Source organism: Brienomyrus brachyistius, chromosome 7, assembly GCF_023856365.1.
Source record: "Brienomyrus brachyistius isolate T26 chromosome 7, BBRACH_0.4, whole genome shotgun sequence".
Classification (NCBI taxonomy): Eukaryota; Metazoa; Chordata; class Actinopteri; order Osteoglossiformes; family Mormyridae; genus Brienomyrus; species Brienomyrus brachyistius.
In genome coordinates, this window is record NC_064539.1 from 31,725,940 (window position 1) to 31,753,231 (window position 27,292).

Genomic DNA, 27,292 nt, shown 5'->3' on the forward strand with positions numbered 1-27,292 from the left:
GCTGATTCTCTCAGTCACATTCACCTACTGGTTCATTGGCTCTTTTGTGTCATTATTCAATTGAATTCAGTTTATTTTGTATAGCGCCTTTCACAACACAGTTCACACACGCCACTTGATAAGAATGTATGGCATTCTTATAAATAATTACATCATTTAATTATATGCATGAAACAGGGAAAAGGGAAGATGGAAAGAAAGAATGAAAGAAAAGAAACCCAGAGGACAACAGAGGAGAGGAACCAAAAACACCCAAGTAGGGAGAAAAAATCCCCTGGGATGCAGCAGGCTGCCCAGCCCCCCTGGCCGCCTAATATTATAGAATGCATTTATTAGACTACAGCCTATCTGCCTATGGAAGGTCAAGGTTTCCAGACGTGGAGTCGACCAATCCGTGCACTGTGAGTCTTTGTCACACCCCAGACATGCCTCTCACAGGGCACAGACTGTCAAATCAAAATCAATCACAGACATGAGACATGCTGGAACTCATGGGCTGTCTGGGTTACTGAAACATTGTTCGTGCCTTTGCTAAGCCACAGCGGAGGAAGACAGATGTGCCCGTTACTTCCTGCCTTCCTGGGCAGGTTCCCTTTTTTTACTGAATCTGCTTTAATTGGCTGACCTGCGGAGAGTTACACCAGTGACTCTGCTGGGAGGTAAGCAGGCCACGCTAGGTGCCGGCCCACAGTGCTTACTGGGGGGACTGGGCCCCCCAGGACTTTCTGATGTGCGAAGGTAATCAGGGAAGAGCTTTGGCAGCACTGAGCAACAGCCCAGTGGGACATGCAAATCCCAGTTGATGGCTAGTGTGCCTAGATGCACAGCTGTACACTGGACTATTAGTAAAATTCATTTTGACATAGAGCACCGGGGGGGGGGAGGAGGAGGGGGGGGGGGTCCAATCAGTCTGTCAGGGGTTTATTGCCCCACAAAGTTCTATAAGGAAGTAGAAGACAACAAAGGAGACCCATCTGTTGGTGGGACTCGGCTGCCTTCAGTGAGTTATGATGGAGAGCCGTGCTGTCAGGATAAGGCATTAATTGTTGTCGTTTACGCCACAGGTTCCTTGCTTTGTCATGGTGGCCACCCCATGGTGGCCAAGATGCCTCTGCTACCCTGCTCTCAGAGATGTCTGCATGTTTGGAGGAACTTTCTGGTCTTTATCCAAAGTCTGAGTGGCCTGGACTACGTGCACGTGCATGTTGGCCTAACCACTGCTGATCGCTGTTTGCACACTTATTTGAAATGTGAACATAAGATCTCAGACCTGGGTCAGATTTGCCACAGAACTTACCAGAGTTTCCAGAAATGCTAAATGCCCTGATTTTGACACACTGGTCTGTCAGCTGAGTGAATTCAGGACAGAAGCCAAAAAGAAAACCACAGAAGCACTACAGCCATTTCCTCTTAAACCAGTGCTCAGGGACCCACAGATGGTTCATGTTTTTGCTCTCTCCTAATTCCCTGAAATTTTATGTTCACGGGGCTTCCTCCCGTGTGCTCTGCTTGCCTTGTGTGATGCATCCTGCCCTGTGTTCTGCTTCCCACCCTGTGTTCTGCATCCTGCCCTGTGTTCTACTTCCCACCCTGTGTTCTGCTTCCTGTGCTGTGTTCTGCTTCCCACCCTGTGTGATGCATTCTGCCCTGTGTTCTGCATCCTGCCCTGTGTTCTGCATCCTGTGCTGTGTTCTGCATCCTGCTCTGTGTTCTGTTTCCCACCCTGTGTGATGCATCCTGCCCTGTGTTCTACTTCCCACCCTGTGTGATGCATCCTGCCCTGTGTTCTGCTTCCCACCCTGTGTGATGCATCCTGCCGTGTGTGATGCATCCTGCTCTGTGTTCTGCTTCCCACCCTGTGTGATGCATCCTGCCCTGTGTTCTGCTTCCCACCCTGTGTGATGCATCCTGCCCTGTGTTCTGCTTCCCACCCTGTGTGATGCATCCTGCCATGTGTTCTACTTCCCACCCTGTGTGATGCATCCTGCCCTGTGTGATGCATCCTGCCCTGTGTTCTACTTCCCACCCTGTGTTCTGCATCCTGCTCTGTGTTCTACTTCCCACACTGTGTTCTGCATCCTGTGCTGTGTTCTGCTTCCCACCCTGTGTGATGCATTCTGCCCTGTGTTCTACTTCCCACCCTGTGTTCTGCTTCCTGTGCTGTGTCCTGCTTCCCACCCTGTGTGATGCATTCTGCCCTGTGTTCTGCATCCTGCCCTGTGTTCTGCATCCTGTGCTGTTTTCTGCATTCTGCTCTGTGTTCTGCTTCCCACCCTGTGTGATTCATCCTGCCCTGTGTTCTGCTTCCCACCCTGTGTGATGCATCCTGCCCTGTGTTCTGTATCCTGCCCTGTGTTCTGCTTCCCACCCTGTGTGAGGCATCCTGCCCTGTGTTCCGCATTCTGCCCTGTGTTCTACTTCCCACCCTGTGTTCTGCATCCTGTGCTATGTTCTGCATCCTGCTCTGTGTTCTACTTCCCACCCTGTGTTCTGATTCCTGTGCTGTGTTCTGCTTCCCACCCTGTGTTCTGCTTCCTGTGCTGTGTTCTGCTTCCCACCCTGTGTGATGCATTCTGCCCTGTGTTCTGCTTACCATCCTGTGTGATGCATTCTGCCCTGTGTTCTGCATCCTGCCCTGTGTGATGCATCCTGCCCTGTGTTCTACTTCCCACCCTGTGTGATGCATCCTGCCCTGTGTTCTACTTCCCACCCTGTGTGATGCATCCTGCCCTGTGTTCTACTTCCCACCCTGTGTGATGCATCCTGCCCTGTGTGATGCATCCTGCCCTGTGTTCTACTTCCCACCCTGTGTTCTGCATCCTGTGCTGTGTTCTGCATCCTGCTCTGTGTTCTACTTCCCACCCTGTGTTCTGCTTCCTGTGCTGTGTTCTGCATCCTGTGCTGTGTTCTGCTTCCCACCCTGTGTGATGCATTCTGCCCTGTGTTCTGCATTCTGCCCTGTGTTCTACTTCCCACCCTGTGTTCTGCATCCTGTGCTGTGTTCTGCTTCCCACCCTGTGTGATGCATTCTGCCCTGTGTTCTACCTCCCACCCTGTGTTCTGCTTCCTCTGCTGTGTTCTGCTTCCCACCCTGTGTGATGCATTCTGCCCTGTGTTCTGCTTTCCACTCTGTGTGATGCATCCTGCCCTGTGTGATACATCCTGCCCTGTGTTCTGCTTCCTGTGCTGTGTTCTGCTTCCCACCCTGTGTTCTGCTTCCTGTGCTGTGTTCTGCTTCCCACCCTGTGTGATGCATTCTGCCCTGTGTTCTACTTCCCACCCTGTGTTCTGCATCCTGTGCTGTGTTCTGCTTCCCACCCTGTGTGATGCATTCTGCCCTGTGTTCTACTTCCCACCCTGTGTTCTGCTTCCTGTGCTGTGTTCTGCTTCCCACCCTGTGTGATACATCCTGCCCTGTGTTCTGCTTCCTGTGCTGTGTTCTGCTTCCCACCCTGTGTTCTGCTTCCTGCTCTGTGTTCTGCTTCCCACCCTGTGTTCTGCTTCCTGTGCTGTGTTCTGCTTCCCACCCTGTGTGATGCATTCTGCCCTGTGTTCTACTTCCCACCCTGTGTTCTGCTTCCTGTGCTGTGTTCTGCTTCCCACCCTGTGTTCTGCATCCTGCCCTGTGCGATGCATCCTGCCCTGTGTTCTGCTTTCCACCCTGTGTGATGCATCCTGCCCTGTGTGATACATCCTGCCCTGTGTTCTGCTTCCTGTGCTGTGTTCTGCTTCCCACCCTGTGTGATGCTTTCTGCCCTTTGTTCTGCTTCCCACCCTGTGTTCTGCATCCTGCCCTGTGCGATGCATCCTGCCCTGTGTTCTGCTTTCCACCCTGTGTGATGCATCCTGCCCTGTGTGATACATCCTGCCCTGTGTTCTGCTTCCTGTGCTGTGTTCTGCTTCCTGCTCTGTGTTCTGCTTCCCACCCTGTGTTCTGCTTCCCGTGCTGTGTTCTGCTTCCCACCCTGTGTTCTGCTTCCTGTGCTGTGTTCTGCTTCCCACCCTGTGTTCTGCTTCCTGCCCTGTGTGATGCATCCTCCCCTGTGTGATGCATCCTGCCCTGTGTTCTGCTTCCCGCCCTGTGTTCTGCATCCTGCCCCGTGTGATGCATCCTGCCCTGTGTTCTGCATCCTGCCCTGTGTGATGCATCCTGCCCTGTGTTCTGCTTCCCACCCTGTGTGATGCATCCTGCCCTGTGTTCTGCTTCCCACCCTGTGTTCTGCTTCCCACCCTGTGTGATGCATCCTGCCCTGTGTGATGCATCCTGCCCTGTTTTCTGCTTCCTGCCCTGTGTTCTGCTTCCCACCCTGTGTGATGCATCCCACCCTGTGTTCTGCTTCCTGCCCAGTGTTCTGCTTCCCACTCTGTGTGATGTATCCCACCCTGTGTTCTGCATCCTGCCCTGTGTGATACATCCTGCCCTGTGTTCTGCATCCTGCCCTGTGTTCTGCATCCTGCCCTGTGTTCTGCTTCCTGCTCTGTGTTCTGCTTCCCACCCTGTGTTCTGCTTCCTGTGCTGTGTTCTGCTTCCCACCCTGTGTGATGCATTCTGCCCTGTGTTCTACTTCCCACCCTGTGTTCTGCTTCCTGTGCTGTGTTCTGCTTCCCACCCTGTGTGATGCTTTCTGCCCTTTGTTCTGCTTCCCACCCTGTGTTTTGCATCCTGCCCTGTGCGATGCATCCTGCCCTGTGTTCTGCTTTCCACCCTGTGTGATGCATCCTGCCCTGTGTGATACATCCTGCCCTGTGTTCTGCTTCCTGTGCGGTGTTCTGCTTCCCACCCTGTGTGATGCTTCCTGCCCTTTGTTCTGCTTCCCACCCTGTGTTCTGCATCCTGCCCTGTGCGATGCATCCTGCCCTGTGTTCTGCTTTCCACCCTGTGTGATGCATCCTGCACTGTGTGATACATCCTGCCCTGTGTTCTGCTTCCTGTGCTGTGTTCTGCTTCCTGCTCTGTGTTCTGCTTCCCACCCTGTGTTCTGCTTCCCGTGCTGTGTTCTGCTTCCCACCCTGTGTTCTGCTTCCTGTGCTGTGTTCTGCTTCCCACCCTGTGTTCTGCTTCCTGCCCTGTGTGATGCATCCTCCCCTGTGTGATGCATCCTGCCCTGTGTTCTGCTTCCCCCTCTGTGTTCTGCTTCCCACCCTGTGTGATGCATCCTGCCCTGTGTTCTGCATCCTGCCCCGTGTGATGCATCCTGCCCTGTGTGATGCATCCTGCCCTGTGTTCTGCTTCCCACCCTGTGTGATGCATCCTGCCCTGTGTTCTGCTTCCCACCCTGTGTGATGCATCCTGCCCTGTGTGATGCATCCTGCCCTGTTTTCTGCTTCCTGCCCTGTGTTCTGCTTCCCACCCTGTGTGATGCATCCCGCCCTGTGTTCTGCTTCCTGCCCAGTGTTCTGCTTCCCACTCTGTGTGATGTATCCCACCCTGTGTTCTGCTTCCCACTCTGTGTGATGCATCCTGCCCTGTGTTCTGCATCCTGCCCTGTGTTCTGCATCCTGCCCTGTGTTCTGCTTCCTGCCCTGTATTCTGCTTCCTGTGCTGTGTTCTGTATCCTTTCCTCCTTTCTGCTTCCTTGCAGCTTCTCATGTAACACTCCCCAGTCACAAACCTGCCCTTGGTACCTCTCTCTCTGTCATCTGCCCTGACCTCTAAACTGAAGACGCAGAGTAGTTTCACTGCAGCATTGTGAAGGTCATTTTAATGGGTCCTTTTTCCTGTTTGTTCTGTATGGGCCAAATTCATTCTGGCCTGGTTTTTCACATGTAGAGGTTTCATGCTAGAGCAGTTGGGTGTCCAGTCGTACCAGCCTCCAAAGCGACCCGCCCATGGACCCACGCCCCGCCTCTTACCTCATCAAAAAATTTAAACGTTATCAGTCAATTCAGCTAACCTAGTTTACTAATGATAATTTATGTCCCTCATGAATTACAGGGGCATATTACAGGGGTGCGGAAAATTAAAAGCTCATTTAAAATTCATGAGTACCAGAGGTGGAAAGTTCAGGTCCAGAAAGGAAAAATCCAGACCAAGATTTTGTTTCAACCAACCAGCTGAGTATAAAAAGTCACAAAGTTCTGGTTGGATGAAAGTGGTTACAGTGAACTGATTGGATGAAAGAAAATCTTGGTCTGGAATCAGTCGATGATTTTAGACCATACATGCATATAATCCTGAGCCCTTTTGTCATGTATTTAAATAGACTGTCCAGATCCGAGTGTTTTCACAGGGACACCTTCAGGATGGTCAGTGAACTGCACCTCTGCGGAAAACTGTCATATATATATACCTGTACATACATACATATGTAAAGCCTCTCAGATTGATATTCTCTGTATCCTGAGCTTTATTAAATCAGAGTTTGTTAAGGGTGCTTGATGGGCACAGTGACTCATCCTTAGTCTGGGGGGGGGGGGGGGGGGGGGGGATGCTGTGCCATCCCATACCATCTTGGACAATTCTGTGCCATTTGGAGGTGGAAGCATGATGGCATAATTAGGCCTGATTTCTCTGCACCCTGGCCTGGGCTCTCTGGGAGAAGCTGTTAAACAGCAATTAGCCTGCTAACCAAAAAGTTGTTAAGCTCACAAGGCTCTTGGAGCTTAGAAATATTTTTAGCTCTTTACTGGGCCACAGAGAAGTGGGCGTGGCCTCATTTTTCGCTGTGTCAGGTACTGTGCACCAGACCAATCAGCAGTCGCCAGTAGGCCGTTACTGGGGGGCAGGAACTTTGTGGTCACATAACATTGTTCATTGTAAGTGTTAAGGAAAATAAACAGAAATCCACTAAAATGTCTGAACACACCTGAGACGCAAGTGTCTGAAAGTGATCTAGACACTTTAATAACATGTTTATTACAGAAAATGTAAGCACAGACACCCCTCACCCCTCTGCAGGTCATGGTACAAATGTTATTAACATCGGTTTGCCCCAGGTCAATGGCCATTACCCAGAATGCTCTAGGGTGGATCCACAAGTAAGGACTGTTAGTATTTCCTGGAGGTGGAGCTGTAGATGAAGGTGTAGACACCCTTGAAACATAGACTGACTTCATCCCAGTCCTTGTCCACATTTTCATTTCCTGTTTGGAACAGAGAGAATTGAAAGTAGTGTGACTAAATCGTATTTACTGCTTCATTCACAAGGTTTCTGTCGTTAAATGCTGACATTAAGGCAGTGAATGTGACACGTGATGTCATGGCAGCTCCAGCAGACTGAAACTGGTGCAGGATTTGCGGTCCACACTCACTCGCACTCTCAGTCACTCACATGCACAGTCACCATTACATGACCGCCTGTTACAGTTTGATTCACAGGACAGCAAATTAGCAATTAGTAATTTGTAATTAGTAATTTGTAATTCCTCATTTCTCCCTGAGTTGCCTTCAAAGCATTACCCGTCACTGAGCAGTTCAGTGAGAGCCATGCATCAGACTGTGCAGTCGCATCCTACCTGACATATAATCTGATCTCTGATAAACTGTCCAGTTCAGCTCTGCCATACGCCTGGTCATGGGCATGACGCGACCAGTGATTTGACACAAATCTTCATGACACTGCAATTTGTAAAACTGACACTAATGTGACAGGGAGGCGTTTAGGATGGTCTGTTTCCCTTAAATCCAAAACCATCATTTCACACCTGCAGTGTTTCGTACATTAATGTGATTAAACACAAACACCCCCTCACTATTTCAGAGTATCCTTACATATCTCTGAAGGAGAGAGGGTCTCCATATGTCTAAAACACAATTCCCATCAATACCACACTGTCCACACGATCCGAAAGCGAGGGGCTTAATTCAGTCTGGTCTCATCCATACTGGAGCGACCTGTTTAGAAGTTTAAGAGGCTTAAGCATAATTATGCAAAAAACACGGCATTTCAATCTTGATTTGTTACTTTATTATTCCACACACAACGTTATTAGTTTTTTTTTTTTACAGTCTGAGTATGACAGACTAAGGACATGTTCATTTCTCAGTATAACAAACACAAGCCTAGTAAATTAGTGTAAGAGACAAGAGGGAAAGGTGCCTCTTGAAAAATCCTTATATTCCTACTATACTGGTATCTGTGTTTTATCTGTACACTATGCTGCTCTGTGCTCCTAATAAACTGTGTTTCTCAGTCTGCCTTTCAAACGGCTGTAAAGAAGTAAAATTAAAGCCTGTGAAATATCTCATAAGCGGTGATTCCCATTGAAGGAGATTGCCCCTGGCAACGCCTGTGTATTTAATATTTAATTGAGTATCAGTGTGCCTTCTCACAAGCCTGTTTGAGCCCTTTGAGTTAAAAGCAAAAAGCACGACTGGGCCGTTGTTCTGAAACATTCTCTCTTTGAAAAGCCAGCATTTGAATTTTATGACTGATCGGTTCAGAGTTTGTGTGTCACACTCCTGTCGTCCTCCAGGATGCTTCTGTGAGTGAACATCACTGCAGCCTTATTTGTGTGTCTGTCTTCTGATTAAATGCACAAGGTTAATATTTTATTTCATTCAGCAGCACTTAACAGCCAGAATCGCTTAATGTCAGTGAGGCAGTTATTGTGTCAGGAAAGAGGCTTCAAAGCCTCCGGTTCCTGTCTCTGTCTTTGAGAAGGTTTGTGTTACTGACTCCGACATCCTACTTTATACACAGTCAAAGCTTTGCATAGTTAAAGGGCATTTCACATATGTAAAGCAAGCAATAATATAAGGAAGAATTGAAAAGAATAGTCAGTAAAGTGTGTGTGTGTGTGTGTGTGGGGGGGGGGGGGGTTATATTTATACTACATTGTGGGAACCAAATGTCCCCCACAATGTGAGAAAAACCTATTATTTTGAAGTTGTGGGGACTATTTTTCAGGTCCCCATAAAGATCTGTGTCTGCAATCAAAAGACATTGATTTGGTTACTTATTTCGTTAAGGTTAGGGCTGGGTAGGGGTTCAGGTTGTCATGTTGGGATTAGAGTTTCCCCATAGAAATTAATGGAGATAATTACAAACCTGTGTGTGTGTGTGTGTGTGTGTGTGTGTGTGTGTGTTGGGGGCGTTTAATTAGGGGACTTCAGTCTGAGGGTCCCTGCATCAGTTTCAGAGGATCCACAAATTGATGAAATCTGATCATCCAAAAGCAAAAAATACTACAGTGGGACACACAGGAGCTCCGACAAAATGGCACCTTGAGCCCTGCTGCCAATTTATGCATAATAACTTTACATATTTAAAAGACCTCTGTACAGTGGACCCCTGAATGTGCCAGGGTATTCACCCCCCTGACCCCCCCCCCCCCCCCCAAAAAAAAAAAAATATATATATATAGAGGGACACCCACCCTTCTGACACTCCCCAAAATATAATGGGGCACCAAACCCCCCCCCCCCCCCCAAGAAAAAAAATATATAGAGGGACACCCACCCTTCTGACCCCCAAAAATATTATAATGGGACACCCACTGCTACAACCCCCCAAAAACATTATAGTGGGACACCCACCCCTCCAACCCCCCCAAAAACATTATAATGGGACACCCACCGACAACACCCCAAAAATATTGGTAACACTGTACTTAAGGTAATGTTTTTAGTAACTTACATTAATAATAATTATTAATACATTCATAAAGCATTACTAACATGTCTATAAATAATTATCAAAAGGCATAACACATTATACCCATGTGTATTATGAATGCATTATGAAGCTCTCATCTATAATGCACTATAGACACCTTTATAATGTATCATACTGGTCGGTATAAGCTTTGTGGATGCTTTGTGCTGCATTATAGTGAGACACCCACGCCTCCAAATCCCCAAAACCATCTCCTTTCAGTTAAAGTGGTTCTTTAACCAACCATAATCTCGGATTTTACGGCGACCCGGTCAGTTATTTGGCACCCCCTTTATGTCTGCACAGTATTTATGCATGAACGATTTAACGCCTTTTTACATCTGCGTTTTGTTAATAACTAGGCTACATGGAGTTTAAATCCCGGGGAAAGTAGGCCTACGTGTTTTCCAGACACTGGACGTTTTTGACATGTTAATTGTTAATCACTGCAGCTCTGTTATTTATTTTAATATACCTACACGAAGTCAAAACAATCATATCAAAATGCCCTTTTCCTTAGCAAATAAGTCCAAGTTTCCAAATAAAAAGCGTAAAAACAGAGCTTTGTGGATGGGGATAGGTTTAGGTCCCATTTACTGCTCGCGCAGGCTGTAACTTCTTATACTTACCTGGATTTGCGCTCAATGTTACCGTTGCTATGGCAGAACAGCAGCAAAAAGGCGTTTTATCGCGCTGCTCCCCGTTTACGATCTTATATGACCTTATATGAGCTACATACACAACACAACCAAGCCTTCGGTGGCGCACCATCTGCACCAGTAGGGGGCTGGCAAAATCGTATAAATAAATATGCAGTAGCAGCTGAAGGTGGTGCCAGTCATTTCATACGGGGCTGGGCTCAGTATTCAGTTTAACGGGACACTTTGAGCGGACCGGGCGATGCTTCTTTCTCTCCCTGCGCTGTCGGCGGGTCGAAACTCGGCGTCTATGAGCGGCAGGAGCGCCGCTGACGGATGCACCTGTACCGGTGCATCTTATTCCACACGGGCGTCTTTCTTCCGTAAAGGGCTTTGTGAAATCTTCTTCGTTTATTAAACTACTGCAAACTACTACTTCTACTACTATTGCAAAGGATTTTACATTATGCATATTCATCATTTAAAAGCAGCGTGGATCTGAGACTGAAGCGTTTATTTCTCCTCCATCGACATAGAATTAGGCTGCGTAGCCAGATATCTCGTAGCATGTACTCAAGGTCTCCCCTAAATGTTCTCGGGTAGTCATTTAGAAGTTAGGCTGTAATAACGGTGTACTTCTGATCGCGCCGGATGAAGGCTCCTGGGAAGCGACTGCTTTTGGAGAAGCCGAAGGGATGGTTTCACTAAATGATCGGAGGCTGGGGAGTTTCAGTCTAGCCATGATCCTGTTTCCAGTCCTTTGGCTTTTAACGGAGACCCGGGCAGCGCCGTCTCTCACGACCACCCAGATGGACACGGGGGTGGTGAGTACCTCCAAGCCGATGTCCTGCGCTCCCTAACCCAGCTTTTCCGTCTCCACCGGTAACTGTTGCCACAAGTTATCACTGCACACAGATCAGATTTGTACTTGCATGAAATTAGTGCATCCACAATCAAGTTACATTCAGTTAACATGCCTTCATACCGGTCTTTATATGTAAGACTAACTAGGCTACTTGCTTTTAGAGCCATTTAGGCAATTAGTATTAGTATTACAACTGTGAATTATCGCACGTAGCAAACGGTGACTTTTCTATATTGTGATTTGGGCAGTTTCATCAGTGTCATTATGACACTTTATTTGGCCACTTGTGCAGTAGCCTGCTTGTACATATGAGAAGCAAAGCCAATGTTTTTCTTTTTGTTTGCTTTTTGGTGCTTCCCACCTTTCTCTCTCGTGTGCCGCAGACACAGGATATATTTGTGATATTTATAGCCTACTCATGTTGCTAAGTGTCATTCGATGAAGTTGTGGGTGGGCGGATTTGTAACCGTGCAATTTGTCTTAAATTCACACTGACATGGAGATTTAGTCTGTTTGCCTTTTTATATAAAATATCCGATAATTTTACTGTTGGTTCATAAGAATTTGCGTAAGTCTGGATTCTTTTTAGAAAGAAATGAGTTACTACAGTATATATAGTACTCTGAGCACCCGTGAAAAGTGGAGCTCTATGGAGTGGTGCAGTTTGAGCTCGGCGTTGGCCGTACTCGCTTTGGCTTGATGCAGCCTGAGGCTGGAGGCGCTCCAGACCGCGCGCGTTCCATCTGACTCTCTGAGGTCTCTGAAAATGAACGAGGTGAAAAAAAAATCACATCAGTATGAATGGCTGGAATCGCTTATGCGCTGTGTTCGGGTTTGGGTGCGCATCTCCTGTTGGAAGGTTCTTTCTTTTCATAAAGCTGGTTTTGGTGATCTCACATGAGCTGAGCAGGACAGGAGGTGCTCAAGTGTCTATCGTTGGCTGGTTTGGGTGAATGAATTCAGGGAGTTTACTACTTACTATAGATCTACTACCTGGATGCTCTGTCCATAGTTTCATAGCGATATATGATTCTTGAAGTTTGTGAAGTTCAGAGTTACGCACAACTAAAGACCTTATGATACTTCAAATTTAATTTCAAATTTAAGAAGGCATCAGAAACATCTGCAGCACCGTCTCTTTGTTTGACTGAGTTTGCCTTTGGTAACATATGTGCCCTCTTGCATTTGGTCATTTTGATAGAAAAATAAATAAAACGTCGGCCTGCCGAAGATTGTTACAGCGCTGCCTGTCAGTAATGTCCTCTGGAACGAGACCATTGCGCAGCTACGCTCCTCATTTTAAAATATAACTAGGCTAGATATTTGCAGTTTATTGTCCCAGTTTTACGAGTCTTGTGAGCGGCCGGAAAAGCTGACCCGTTTTTTTTTTTTTTTTTTTTTTTTTTGCTGAGAGACTGCAACTCATACTATATTTCGTGAAAGAAACCGCTATTTTAGGTGAGAGTGTCTTTGTTCAGACAGAGACAGCGCTTCCTAATTTTCGTCATGCTGTGGTACAAATGCACGCATTATAAACGCGATTCATGATTTTTCGAGTGACCAGATCGTATTAAATGTTTCTGGTTGCTTCACAATATTACAGACTTCGCTGTACTTTCTTAAAGGACAGATGAGCAAGAATAAATCGTATTATAAAAAATACACTGGGTTAAAACACAATCGCATTTATGTATTAAAAATTAAGTGTTATAGGCTAAACGAGTGACACCTATTTTTTTGTCCTTTTCGGAACTTGCCGTGGTCTTGATGACAATTAGAGTGTCGCTCGCTTGTTTCTCTCCTAAGGCTTGAATGTAATTTCCTACTGATTTCATTAGCGGGAGCTCCATCTGGCTATAGCTTCATTGTGCACCCCCCTTCCCCTCGTCGTGTCTCTTTCATTTACGAATAATCACACATCTCTCTAGCCTTTCCGTTTCGACTGATAGCTTAAAGCATGGTTTTCGCTGACTTTTCATTTATTGTACGTAGGCTCCTCAAAATTCATTCACAAAAAGACGGAGACATTTAGTCTGTTCAGCATCGTTGTCACTGGAAAAAACAGATATTGAGCCAACAGAAGGCGGTTTTTAATTAGAGGGATCGTGAAAGAAGAGATCAAACTGAGAAGGAAGACGGGAAAGCCAAGAAAGACGGCGCTACTGCCTCAGAAGTGGCTGACATGAACGGCAATACTCTTTTCTGACACAAATAGATAGACCTGTCAAATTTGAGTTATGTGGTGAAGAGAGCGTTGCGTGCGAGAGTGGAAAATTTGCGTTGTGTAATTTAATGGTGTATGCCAGCAAACAATGAAGGCCTGGAGCTTTTTATTTGGTGATCCAGTCTCTTATAGCGCAGTTAAATGGTGTCCTAGATTCAGGAGGAAGCGAGTAGATGAATGTCATCTCAGATGGCACTGCCCACTTCCATGGAGTTCAGAATTAGGACACTGAAATAAAATTGGGAGTGGAAAGAAAACGACAGTAACATAACAGATTATGGTAGAGACGTCTCTATTACTCTGTAAGGCAGGGATGTGATAGAGTGCAGTACTGAGCCATCTCTGTGAGGAAGAGATGTGATTGAGTATGATTCTGAGTCATCTCTAATACTCTGTCAGGAAGGGATGAGGTGGAGTACAGTACTGAGCCATCTCTGATACTCTGTCAGGAAGGGATGAGGTGGAGTACAGTACTGAGCCATCTCTGATACTCTGTCAGTAAGGGATGAGGTGGAGTACAGTACTGAGCCATCTCTTACTCTGTCAGGAAGGGATGAGGTGGAGTACAGTACTGAGCTATCTCTAATACTCTGTCAGGAAGGGATGAGGTGGAGTACAGTACTGAGCCATCTCTGATACTCTGTCAGTAAGGGATGAGGTGGAGTTTAGTACTGAGCCATCTCTGATACTCTGTCAGTAAGGGATGAGGTGGAGTACAGAACTGAGCCATCTCTGTTACTCTGTCAGTAAGGGATGAGGTGGAGTACAGTACTGAGCCATCTCTGATACTCTGTCAGTAAGGGATGAGGTGAAGTGCAGTACTGAGCCATCTCTGATACTCTGTCAGGAAGGGATGAGGTGGAGTACAGTACTGAGCCATCTCTGCTACTCTGTTAGACAAACACATTATGTTGGCATATTAGCGACTGGCAGATTATTACCAGGATCAAAGTTTATATCTCTACTCTTCTATTGGCCTGCAAGACATGTAATCCAAGATACTTTATTAAAATGTTTGTAATTGGATAAAATATGAAATAATTACTGTAATAATTTTGTATACTCCTAAGAAATGAAATTATATTTCTATATATTGCATTGACTTTTTGAATGATAGGCAGACCAGATAACCTTATTATGTAATCTATAAACCGGCTAATTTAAAGACACACAGAAGCACAACTCACTGAAATTTTATGCAAGACCATTTGCGTGAAAATGACTCTAACACACCTGCGGAGTGGAGTGGTTGTTGGTAGCGTACTCTGGGGTTTAATGACCTGGTTAGATTGGTCAGTACTTGTGACAGGTTGACCTGCCGAGGGTGGATTACATGGTTACAGAAATGCATCGAAGTAGAAGCTGATATTTGATTGGAAGGCGATTATGTCACACACAGCAGACGGACCTCTTTCCGTGGCAGTCTGAGGGTGTTCCTCTGTACAGAAAACCTCAAATCAATGCCATGTGGTCGTTCCCGTATTATTTTAGCAAAATAATTCCTCCACAACCCAGATCAAGGGTGCCCCCCATGCCCCTCCCAGGATAAACAGCCACTTGTAATTACGGTTGGCTCGGCTTTACGGTGAAGGCATATTTTATTCTGAAATAACTCAGGGTGGGAGCCAGACGGGCAAGAGCTGGCTTATGCACCAAAATGCCCCCCCTCCCAGAATCAGTGCAGGCACTCTCAACAGGGGGGGGGGTGAAGTCGCATGCTAACGCTTGTCGCTCATTTGCATCTCTTGCATCCAAGCTGCAGATGGAGATGAGGGCCCTCAGATGGATGCCATGGCAGCCTACTGGCAGTAAGCCTGGCCCTTTGATGTGGAATGAAGGCCTGAGTCGGGGATTATACTCCCCACCATTGTCGCACGACGCTGAAGTCACACACCAATGATAGATAGGTGCTTCCATGTAAAGGCTGTTGAAGAGTGAAGAGTGCTTGAGATTAAGCTCTTTCCTTTCCTAATACTCGGCCAGTCATGCAAAGAAACACACACACACACAGATTAAGTATCTGTGAGGATTTTCCATTCTCCATTCATTTCTATGGGCATAACCACAATCCCAGCCATAATAACCGTAACCCCCACCCAGCCCTAACCTTAACCCCACCCAGCCCTAAGCTTAACTGTAAGTAACCAAACAAAACACAAGACTTTTGGCATTTTTAGCTTTTTGACCGTAGTCACAGATTTTTACAAAATCTGACAGAATGTATACATGCCCCCCTGCCCACACACACATACACACACATTGTCTATGGGTCTATGCTAACCCATTAGCAGTAGCAGTCATTCATATCACAGTGTGTTTATTGTCCACAAAAGTAACCTTTCCGTGCAGTCAGTGTTGTCATTCATCAGGTTTGCTGCTTACTTGTGTGGTCGTTCTGCTGTTATGTTCAGCAGGGCCACTGTTGAGTTCCTTGGTTAATTCAGGTACACAAGCCCCTATACTCTCAATCACTTTATCCTCAGCTCCATAAAGAATTTGCTGAATACAAAGGAGCTGATTGAATCATGTTCTGCTGTTTCCAGTTAGACAGACTCTCAAGAGCACTTTGATGTGACTGAGAGATTTTAAAGAAATAATCACTTCACAACTATCGGCTATGTGTGTGAGAGGGTGCTGAGAGGAGATGGAATCTGCTTGTGTTCAGGAGGATCATACAGCTCAACAACTTTCTGACTGGCCTCCTGACTTCCCCTGACTCCAGATCTGATCCTGTGAGAAATCTGACTACTACTTCAAATGACCACAAGAAGGCACCAAAAGCTCTGAGTAGCTCAAGGAAGCCCCATGAACCATTTGCTGTATTTTTTCATTCCACTAGATGGTGTTCTTGGCCTGCTTTGGGACATGCTTTGAGCCCTTTTTTGAGCAGATAGCACTTGACATTCAGCTATCACTAGCTCTGTGCATTTAGTTTAGTATTGTCTACACCTGTGCTGATTGGCCATAGTCTGTTCCTGTATTTGCCCTGTTAAATTCTGTCATGTATTACTTGTAAAACTCTTCAGGCACAACCTGAAGATGCCCTGATTCTGTTAAGCTTGCCTGTTTTTTGCTGAGACTGTCCGTGGGTCCAGACTGCTCTAGTCACTCCCAGCATCCAGCAGTGAGAAGCTGGAACTCTCACCGCAGCTACTGGGGCTTGAGGGGTGTCGTCACTGGACTGGCAGAATGGTCGACACAATTAATCCTTTCATGTGGCTGGTTAGGTCACTGGAGTGTCAAGCTACCCTCCTCCCTGCCCTGGAGCGTGGAAAAGGAAGTGCCCCTGGGATCTGCTTGAGGACTCTTCACCTCTGTAACCCCAGCATGACAGACCCTTTGTCTCATATGCACATCCCCCATTTCCACTCCAGTTCTTTCCATTTTCCTTGACCACATCAATGTGTGCTGGGCCCAGCTCCATTCAGCTGTACATCACAAATCATTTAACAGTCCGTCATAGGACTGTCTGCTTTTGAGATCACAGATATTATTGTCAGTAAAATGTGGCGCTTCAGGTCAAGGTTGAAGGTGGAATGAGGTGAGTTGGTCACTGATGTGCTCCATCAAAGGCAGTAGGATTGAGGGTCGGCCTCTCAATCAGACTCTGCCGAATGTCTCTCAGCATTTTCCCCATTTTCACTAGTGGTTCGAGAATCCTAGAGAAACTGATGCAGATTTTTCCTGGTTTTCTACATTCATTTTTATACCACTTGTCCTATGCAAGATAACAAGGGTCTGAAAACCTATCCCAGAAGCTACAGGCACAAGGCTGGGAATAACCCAGGATGGGGTGCCGACCCATCACAGGGCACAAGGCAGGGAATAACCCAGGATGGGGCACCAACCCATCACAGGGCACAAGGCAGGGAATAACCCAGGATGGGGCACCAACCCATCACAGGGCACAAGGCAGGGAATAACCCAGGATGGGGCACCAACCCATCACAGGGCACAAGGCAGGGAATAACCCAGGATGGGGCACCAACCCATCACAGGGCACAGACGTGCTCCATTTACATACCACTCACACATACGGGCAGTTTGGCAACTTGAATTCACCTTAGCATGTTTTTGGACTGTTGAGAGGAACCAGGAAAGCTGGAGGAACCCCCACGATGACACACTGAGAACATCCAAACTCTGCACATGTAGAACCGAGACAAAGACTTGAATCTTGTCCCCAGAGGTGCCGCCCCTTTTCATGGTTTTGTACTGTTATTTGATGTCTGAATAATCAGGTCTATATGACATTTTCTCTGCACAGGATTGGCTGAGCAAGTTTGGGTATCTCCCACCCCCAGATCCAGTAACAGGTCAGCTGCAGACCAAAGAAGCTCTGACCAAGGCCATCAAAGCCATGCAAAAGTTTGGAGGCCTGGAGGAGACGGGGGTGCTGGGTATGTTTGTGTGTGTGTGAGTAATGCATATGTGTGTGTGAGTAATGCATATGTGTGTGTGAGTAATGCATATGTATGTGCGTGAATAATGCATATGTGTGTGTGAGTAATGCATATGTGTGTGCGCGAATAATGCATATGTGTGTGCACATTACACTACAAGAGCAATTTGGAGTTACATGTGAATTCTGTTTGTGTGTGTGTGTGCGTGTGTGTGTGTCCTTCAGATCAAGCCACTCTGGTTCTGATGAAGACTCCCCGCTGCTCACTGCCTGACCTGCTGGTACCGGAGGAGCCCTCAAACCGAGGTCGCCGGGCTCTGCCTCCCCAGAGCAAGTGGAACAAGAGGCATCTGTCCTGGAGGTAAACCCAGTATCCCACAAGCACATGGTCGGGGTGCACAAATGCACGGTCGGGGTCCGCAAATGCACGGTTGGGGTCCGCAAATGCACGGTCGGGGTCTGCAAATGCACGGTCGGGGTCCGCAAATGCAGGGTCGGGGTCTGCAAATGCACAGTCTGTGTCTGCAAATACATGGTCAGGGTCTGCAAATGCACGGTCGGGGTCCGCAAATGCACGGTCGGGGTCTGCAAATACACGGTCGGGGTCCGCAAATGCACGGTCGGGGTCCGCAAATGCACGGTCAGGGTCTGCAAATACACGGTCGGGGTCCACAAATGCACGGTTGGGGTCCTCAAATGCACGGTCGGGGTCTTTGCATCCGTGGGGAGGACTGCATCAGCTTTCTCCTCCCAGGCCTGTTGCTTATAACCATCCGCAGAGTTGTTTTTTTTAGCTTTTTATTTTGTTACCTTCTGGCCAATGTTTTAACTTCCCTGTCATACTTACACTCCTAAGAAATGTTATTCAAATATATGTAATTATAACAGTAATGTTTTAGTGAGGGATTTTGGGGCCGAATGTGATTGGCTTCTGCCCATAGCAGTCAGTTGTGATGCTGAACCTATAATGCTCATTACGGTGTACCCCCCCCGCAGAGTCCGAACATTCCCCAAGGAGTCGCACCTGCTGGGCCGGGACACCATCCGTGCCCTCATGTACTACGCGCTGAAGGCTTGGAGCGACATCGCACCACTGGACTTCCATGAGGTGGCAAGCAGCCGCGCCGATATCCAGATCGATTTCACCAAGGCTGACCACAGTGACGGCTACCCTTTCGACGGACCTGGTGGCACCGTAGCACATGCCTTCTTCCCTGGGGAGCGCTTCTCTGCGGGTGACACCCACTTTGATGATGATGAGTCCTGGACCTTTCGGTCCCCAGGTGGGCTGCTCCTGCACTGCCTCAGCCATTTTGCTGGGTGTCTGGGATATTAGATATTGCAGAGATTCATAGCAGTTACTCATTGAAGGCTTTTGTTTCACTGAAGTTAATAAGCTAAACAGCTGGGAATTTTCAGTGGCTCCCACCCATAGTCCACCTACAGACACCAGTCCATCATCTAGACACACGCTTATAGGATCCAGCAAATCAGCCATACAGGGATGTGCCCACAGATATCTGCCAATCATTCACAGACATGCACCCAACACCTGACCATCCACAGATACAGTACTGCCAGTCTTTGAGTGGAGTGGTTTGAGGCTCAGCAGATTAGGATATTGTGACTATGACCCACAGGTTGTTTGTTCAAATCCCTGGGTTGACAGAGTGATTTCAGCATTAGGCTCCTGAGTAAGACCCCTAACCCCAGTTGTTCCAGGAACTGACTGACCCTGTCATGACTCTTTGGTTGAAGACTAAGCACTTGTAAAGCACTTTGAGACAAGGTGATGTTGTGAAAATGCACTATACACATAAAATTTAATTGAAATTAATTAATAAAAAGTAGGTATTCTGAGTGTCATCGTTTCTAGAATGTGTTTTTGATTCTGCTGTGTCCAACGATCAGGAGCTAAGGTTCACATCTCTCTGGAATCCACCCCCACCCTACCGAATACATATGCGCTCCAGCAGTGCCCCCTGTGGGCTGCCTTGGGACAGCAAGATGCATCATCTGCCTGACAGGCTGCGGACAGAGTTCATTAATTACCTTCCTTTAGCTGCTGCAGAAACAGAGGCTGGCTGGTGTCAGATTGGTTGTGTGTTCATGAGATGATAACCCTGGTTCCATCTGTCCCTTTCTCCTGTAGACTCGCACGGCATGGACCTGTTTGCGGTTGCCGTCCATGAGTTTGGTCATGCCATCGGGCTGGCACACACATCCGCCATGGAGTCCATTATGCGACCGTACTACCAGGGCCCTGTGGGCGACCCACTCAAATACGACCTTCCGTATGAAGACAAGGTCCGCGTCTGGCAGCTCTATGGTGAGCTTTGCTGTGCCTGAGCCATCATCCTCGCCTGAGTCTTGTTTTCTCTAAGCACTGATTTGCCTTTAGTTACTACAACTAGTACACTTAGTACATCCTGGACAGGGATGCAGCCTATTCATCTGCAGTCTATTCAAATAGCCGCAAGTCAGGAATATTCCCTGGATGGGATATCAATACATTGCCAGGAACATTCTTGCTCTCTCTATTATACACACAAACACATTTTTATTCATATCTTTGTGGAGACTCTTCATTCATTTCCTTGGGAAAATCCCTAATCCCAACAATGACAATCTTAACCCCTAACCCTGGTACGGACCCTGGCATTTTTACTTTTTTGATTGCAGTCACAGATTTTTATAAAATTGAGTTTCCCCTCGTGGGAACCAAAAAAAGCTGCATTTTTTTCACTCACCACTGCTTGCTATGCAATAATATGTGTAGCTGCTGTGCAAACACACGCTCTTTAGAGCACAGAAAAAGGGCGAGGAGAGCTTTTCAAATATAATGTTTAAATAGATTGTTACTATGACAACCAGAATGTCATAATTCTGAAGGGGTAAAATGTGCTGTAAGCACACGCTCTACTTCCGAACAAACTAGACATTGAATGAGACACATCTAAACATGAAGAGGTCCTTCTTAAAGTGTTTCCGGCCCCAGCGGTGGCAGAGGAGGTGGGGAAGCACCTGAAAAGCAGGAGAGTGGAAAACAAAAGGAAAAAATTCTGGGCAAAGAAGTTTATCTTTGAGGGGGAAAGAGAAAGTGGAAAAAATGTGAAATTCCAAAAAGTGAAGTGAGGGAGAGAGAAGGGAAGCTACTGTCTTTATAGGAAGGGGAGGGAATGGTGAGACCATAGGTGGGGGATGAGCTGATAGAATAAGTGCAGTGGTGTGGGTGAAAAAGGACGGAAAAGAGGCTAAAGTAGGCCTGGGCAAAAATATTGTACCACATATTTATTTTGTAAGTTACTGAGCAGTACAACCAAACCAATTCAACTTTTTAGAAATGGCTGTTGTTTGTGCCGAGTCAGATTTGGCAAATCCAAACACACTCCATATTACCAACGTCAGACTCTTTTAGGGACACGCGGCGCCTTGTTTTACTCGGGTGAGAGTCTCCCACAGCCCCTCACCTGGTTCTCTGATAAAATCCATTCGTTTTCTTTCATGAAATTGGAAAAAAATTAGACACATAATGTCTAATACTCGCAAAATGTATAAAACATGGGGATCGCTGTCTATGTAGAGAAACCCCATCCACGCGAGACTGAAATTAGGATACATGCAGTACGCAGAGGAGGAAAATAAAACCAATCATCAATATTCTCCTTCGAAAGCCGACCTCATTTTTTTCCTTCCTTTTCTTGTTCTGATTTTCTTTTTTTGTTTGTGTATTACGTGCGTCGTTTGTCTCATGTAGCATAAAATATTGTTTTCATATCCATATAATCTGCCCTGTATTGTCACGGTATGGTATGGTATGGTATGGTATGGTAATGTATGGCACGGCACAGCACGGCACGGTATGGTATGGTAATGTACGGTACGGCACGGCACGGTACGGTACGGTACGGTACGGTACGGTATGGTATGGTATGGTAATGTACGGTACGGTATGGTATGGTATGGTAATGTACGGTACGGCACGGCACGGTACGGTATGGTATGGTAATGTACAGCACGGCACGGTACGGTATGGTACGGTACGGTACGGTACGGTATGGTATGGTATGGTATGGTAATGTACGGTACGGCACGGTACGGTACGGCATGGTACGGTACGGTATGGTATGGTAATGTACGGCACAGCACGGTATGATACGGTATGGTATGTTATGGTAATGTACAGTACGGCATGGCACGGTACGGTATGGTAATGTACGGTACGGCACGGTACGGTACGGCATGGTACGGTACAGTACGGTACGGTATGGTATGGTATGGTATGGTATGGTATGGTATGGTAATGTACGGTACGGCACGGTATGGTATGGTATGGTAATGTACGGTACAGCACGGCACGGTACGGTACGGTATGGTAATGTACGGTACGGCACGGCACAGCACAGTACGGTACGGTACGGTACGGTAATGTACGGTACGGCACGGCACAGCACGGTACAGTACGGTACGGTACGGTACGGTACGGTATGGTATGGTAATGTGCGGTACGGCACGGCACGGCACGGTACGGTACGGTACGGTATGGTATGGTATGGTAATGTACGGTACGGCACGGCACGGCACGGTACAGCATGGTACGGTACGGTACGGTATGGTATGGTAATGTACGGTACGGCACAGCACGGTACGGTATGGTGTGGTATGGTAATGTACGGTACGGCATGGCACGGCACAGCACGGTACGGTACGGTACGGTATGGCACAGGCAGGTAAAAGGTGGCGATGCACTTGCAGGCATTCAAAGGGAGACAGATAGGAAAACACAGGAGAACAGAAACCCATTAATTACAAATAAACAGATCAGAGACCAGCTTCAAATCTGTGACCAAGAGAGTTATACTGTTTGCTACATGCTCAGCCCAATGAGCTACGTGGCAGTTTGGGGAACAATGGAAACACACAAGGGTTGAAGGACAAAGGGGGGAAAGGCAAAATGACCAGCAATGTCCAATGGCCAAATGGGGAAGGGGCCAGGAGGCACAGACCCTGACAAGTGTATACTGTCATGTTCTCATTCATTTCTATTTATCTGTTAAATCAACCGAATGGGGAAAAAGCATCATTTCATCCTACATTCAGTTCACTAGTTGATTGCGGGAGGGGCAGTTTAGTTGTCATTTCTAATGTTGTAGAACTTTCACCTTTATAAAAGGGGGCTTCATTGCATCAATGCTGAAGGGAAGAGGAGCATTTTCTGCAGCCCAGGTTTTACTTCTGATTTTCCCTGTATTGCTGGTATAAACTTCACTGTTTTCATGAGTCTTCTCTGTGTGTAATGCGCCATCCTCTGTCCTCCAGGGGTCCGGGACTCCGTGTCGCACACCATCCAACCTGATGACTCCTATTCTGCAGAATCACCGATTCTGCTGGACCTCCCTGAAAACAGGTCCATCGTTCTGTGAGTCGAGCACCTCATCCTAGGTCCATCCTAGGTGAATCGGCCCCCATCGTGTGACCGTGGCTTCCCCGACATGTGTCCCTGTCCGTCGCTCACCATGCACGTTCACTACACTTCTGCTTTCCCATGCTTTTCACCGCCCTCCACCGACTCTCTGCTGTCCCCCCGCCCAGCCCTTCTGGAGATACCCCGGACAGATGTAGCACCGCTTTTGATGCTGTGGCTCACATTCGGGGAGAGGCCTTTTTCTTCAAAGGTACAGACTCGGCCTGTTTGGCCATTTTTATTTTAATAAAAGCTGACTCGTTTAAGAACAATACAGCTGACCTGTATCACACAGCTGTTGGACATGGAGGCCTGGCTCACAAACTCCGTTATAGTTCATCCCAAAGGTGTTTGATAGGGTTGAGGTCAGGGCTCTGTGTGGGCCAGTCCAGTTCTTCCACACCAAATTCAACCAACATTGTCGTTATGGATCCTGCTTTGTGCACTGGGGCAGAGGAGGGTCTTCCTTCCCCAAACTGTTCCCACAAAGTCGGAAGCATGGAAGCACAGAACCTCTCATGAATGTGAAGGGGTTACTGTGTATTGGTACATATATATTGATACAAAGTACAGAAACTCATTCTTTTACTACAATCACAGATGCTCTACATAAACATTATTTATGTCGCACTATGTACACAACTTGTATATATGTACTTCTCTGAGAAATTTATTTATTACACATATACTGTATAGTTGTTTCTAGCATTTTAGTACTTTTTTGTGCTTTCGGATTATATGCCAAACTCCATTTCGTCGTCTAAGTACTTTGTGTGATGACAATGAACGGACATGCAGTATAACGCAGGAGAATCTGTCCAGAACAACCACAGGCTCTCAATTCCCCAGGAAAGTACTTCTGGCGACTGACCAGGGAGAAGCACCTGGTGTCACTCCGGCCGGCTGAGATCAGCCGCTTTTGGAGGGGCCTGCCATCTAACCTGGATGGCGTGGATGCCATATATGAGAGGCCGGGAGACCACAAGATTGTCTTCTTCAAAGGTGCCAGATCATCTTTGTTCCACTGCTGACCCCTAGTGGTGGTGATGCAGTTCTCTTTTCTGCAGAACCTGCAAGGCTGAAATGAAATCCCAGCCGTACCTTACAATTAAGTTGCTGGGGTTTGTTATTGAGGTGGATTAAGCTGTTAGGGCTTGTAAGCGGTGAGATTTAACCGGACAACAGGGGGTTTGGTGAGGTTTGGCTTTATTACAACAAAATGACACTGAGATCGATACAGTATAATAGCAGACTCGCTTATGTACAATATGATAATTTATACCAGAAGTGTGTCGGCTGGGGTGATGCATGAGTAAATGGTGTCCTGTAGTTGTTCTGGGCATACAGCAACTCTACATATAACAGACTTTGGATATAACGGACTTCTACCAGATCTCTTAATGTCCGTTATAACGGGATCTTACTGTAAAGGCATTTAATTAAGTGAGATTCTCATTCTGAAAGAGAGCTGAAAGTTGATTAGGCCAAGCTGGACATGAGTGTATTGGGAGGCTTGTAAAGAGTCAGGATAAGCGGGGCATCATTTCAGCATGGCGCCCCCTGTCTTTCTCATGATGTAACACACATTAACGCTGAGCTGATGATGTGGGAAACGCCGCTGGGATACTGTACCATATGACTCACTGCTCTGCTTTTACCTGCAGGCTCTGTGTTTGTTCACTGATCTTCTGTCTGCAGGAGTCAAGTACTGGGTTTTCAAAGACAACCACGTAGAAGAGGGCTACCCCCGGCCGATCAGCGACTTCGGCCTGCCCATGGAGGGCGTGGACGCTGCCTTCGTGTGGCTCCACAACGACAAGACGTACTTCTTCAAGGACAACCAGTACTGGCGCTTTGACGACCACCTGCGGCAGATGGACCAGGGGTACCCCAAGGACATGGCTCTGTGGAAGGGCGTACCCCCTAAACTGGACGACGCCATGCGCTGGTCAGACGGTACAAGCCCATCCTCCGTGCTGTTCAGCACATCCACACAAATACCAGATTCATACGCCCACTGAAACATAGTGGAATGCAGAAGGAGATTTGCACAACAAAAGCTTGATTTGATTGTAATCAGATGCATTGCTAATTGAAATGCAAGACGGACATTTTCGGTGAGAGAGCATGAGGACAGGCTTTGCCTACCTGGCCAAGCAGCATGAGGACCCTGACTGTTAGCCTGAAGGAGATGCAGAGACAGGCACCTCTCACCGCCCCTTCTTGTTGTCCTACAGGCTCCTCCTACTTCTTCAAGGGTACAGAGTACTGGCAGCTTCAGGACAGCGCCATGGAGGTGGAGCCGGGGTTCCCACGCTCTGTGGGGAGGGACTGGCTACTCTGTACAGACATGCAGTCAGACTCACCGGCCACGGAGCCTAACGTAACAGAGAGGACACACCCGCGGGCCCGGAACCATGCCGACCACGCCGAGAGCAGCTACGAAGTGTGCTCCTGCACATCTGACTCGGCCATGGCACTATCCTCCTGCCCCTTTGGCCCACCCCTCTCTCTCCTGGTGCCCCTCTGCGCCACGTTCCTCACTCTCCTGCTGTGAAGTGGGGGCACTTGCTGACAGATAGTACTGTGGGGGCTGGTTTTTCCTCTTTCTCCCTCCAACAGTCGTCCCACCCCCAAAACAACTCTTAACAGCGGCCTTTCGGCTGCCCTGTGGGATCCCTTTAAAGCCGGTGGTTTTACATCAGGTTTGCTGTTCTAATTACTGCTGTAAACAGCGTTGTAGCTTATTTCTTGGCCTTCAGCGCATGTGGAAGTCCTGAGGACGGCACCATTGCTCCCGACTCCTTGTTTTCGTCTGACTGCGGTGCCCTGCTGTGGACGGCTGGGCTCCGGTCTGATCGCAGTAATAATCCCGTGTGGGTCAGGCAGCCCTTTACTGCATCATGTTTCCTTGCTCTGCCCTTATCCTGCTGCTTCCCCTCTGAAGGTGTCATCATTTCATCACCTTCCAGGTGTGGTCCTCCGTGTCCATTCCAGTTCCTTCCCAGCCAAGACGCTTCCTGTCCATACTAAGGTTTTAAATATGTTTTGTTGCTGATAAACACCCAAATATCTGTGGCCAAATTGTTAATGGTTTCCACTGGTTTTCTCATATCACCAGAGAATTTCTGTATTCAGTTTTCACATCTGTCCAGCACACCTAATTATACACGTTTGCCACTCGGACACTGCCATTCTTTCACTGATTTGTTATGATATCCAGATATATTTAAGAATCCATAAATATATACACAGAGCGGATGCAAAAAAATTCAGTGAAAGCCACCTTTTCTAAGTCCTGAAATATTTTTGTAAAAAATAAATTTAAGACATCTCACAGGCTATATAATGGGTTTTTTCTGAAAAAAAGGAGATGGGGACAAAAAGAAGAAGAAATGTAAACTGGACGCACTGTGGGAGCGTAAAATGGCAACGTACCCCAAGGTGACACTTATACGGGCTAAAGCTGAGCAGCTCTTCTGTTCCTACATGTTCAGCTACATTATTGGTTTTACTGGTGGCGGTGAAGGGGATATTAAATCATCACCATTTAATGGAATGATGAGGTGAAATAAATGGGGAAAAAATTGAAGTGGTAATAGAGTGACAGTGAAACACAGAATGAGGTGTGAGGTAAGGACTGCATACCTACCACAGGATATACGACGCAAGAGGGGGAGCCCAGCGATTAAGGCTGTTGTCATGACAACATCCAGCAGTTCTGCTTCTTCTCACCTTCTTGTCATCCTGGAAAAAATTAACCCCATTTAGTTTGTTTTCTTGGGGTCCAGGCCTCTTTTTCAGGCATGAGAACTACAAATTCCATGATCGATCTGAACAATCAAATGTGTGTATGTGTGTGTGTGTGTTTTACCTTTGTATGTCAATTTTGTATGTAAATGTATGTATGTAAGGTTTTCAGTCCCAGATCATTTGATTACACCTGAATGTCAGTAATACCTCACTAAGAGTGCAGTAAAATGCCCGGACAGTATGAAAAATTCGTTGTGTGGCTCGGTCTGCTCCTCCTCATACAGCTGCTTACCATAACTACTAGAACAACAACTTTTCTTCCTCTACCCATTCCTAGTTGACCACTGCTT

The 27,292-nt window shown here is 47.1% G+C and overlaps 1 protein-coding gene across 2 annotated transcripts; it reads left to right on the plus strand.

Moving 5' to 3' along the window:
• Positions 1–10,445: 10,445 nt before the first annotated feature.
• LOC125746317 (matrix metalloproteinase-17-like) lies at positions 10,446–27,190 on the plus strand. Of its 2 annotated transcripts, none has more exons than XM_049020187.1 (10): positions 10,446–11,058; positions 17,591–17,723; positions 17,951–18,086; positions 18,722–19,008; positions 19,878–20,054; positions 23,045–23,144; positions 23,318–23,400; positions 24,039–24,191; positions 24,888–25,145; positions 25,427–27,190. In XM_049020187.1, exons 1-10 carry the CDS (start codon positions 10,930–10,932, stop codon positions 25,744–25,746), a joined length of 1,776 nt encoding a protein of 591 aa, XP_048876144.1. In that variant the 5' UTR covers positions 10,446–10,929; the 3' UTR covers positions 25,747–27,190. The 2 variants fall into 2 exon arrangements, with proteins under 2 accessions (XP_048876144.1, XP_048876145.1); XM_049020188.1 differs by having other exon boundaries at positions 10,988–11,116.
• Positions 27,191–27,292: the final 102 nt, after the last annotated feature.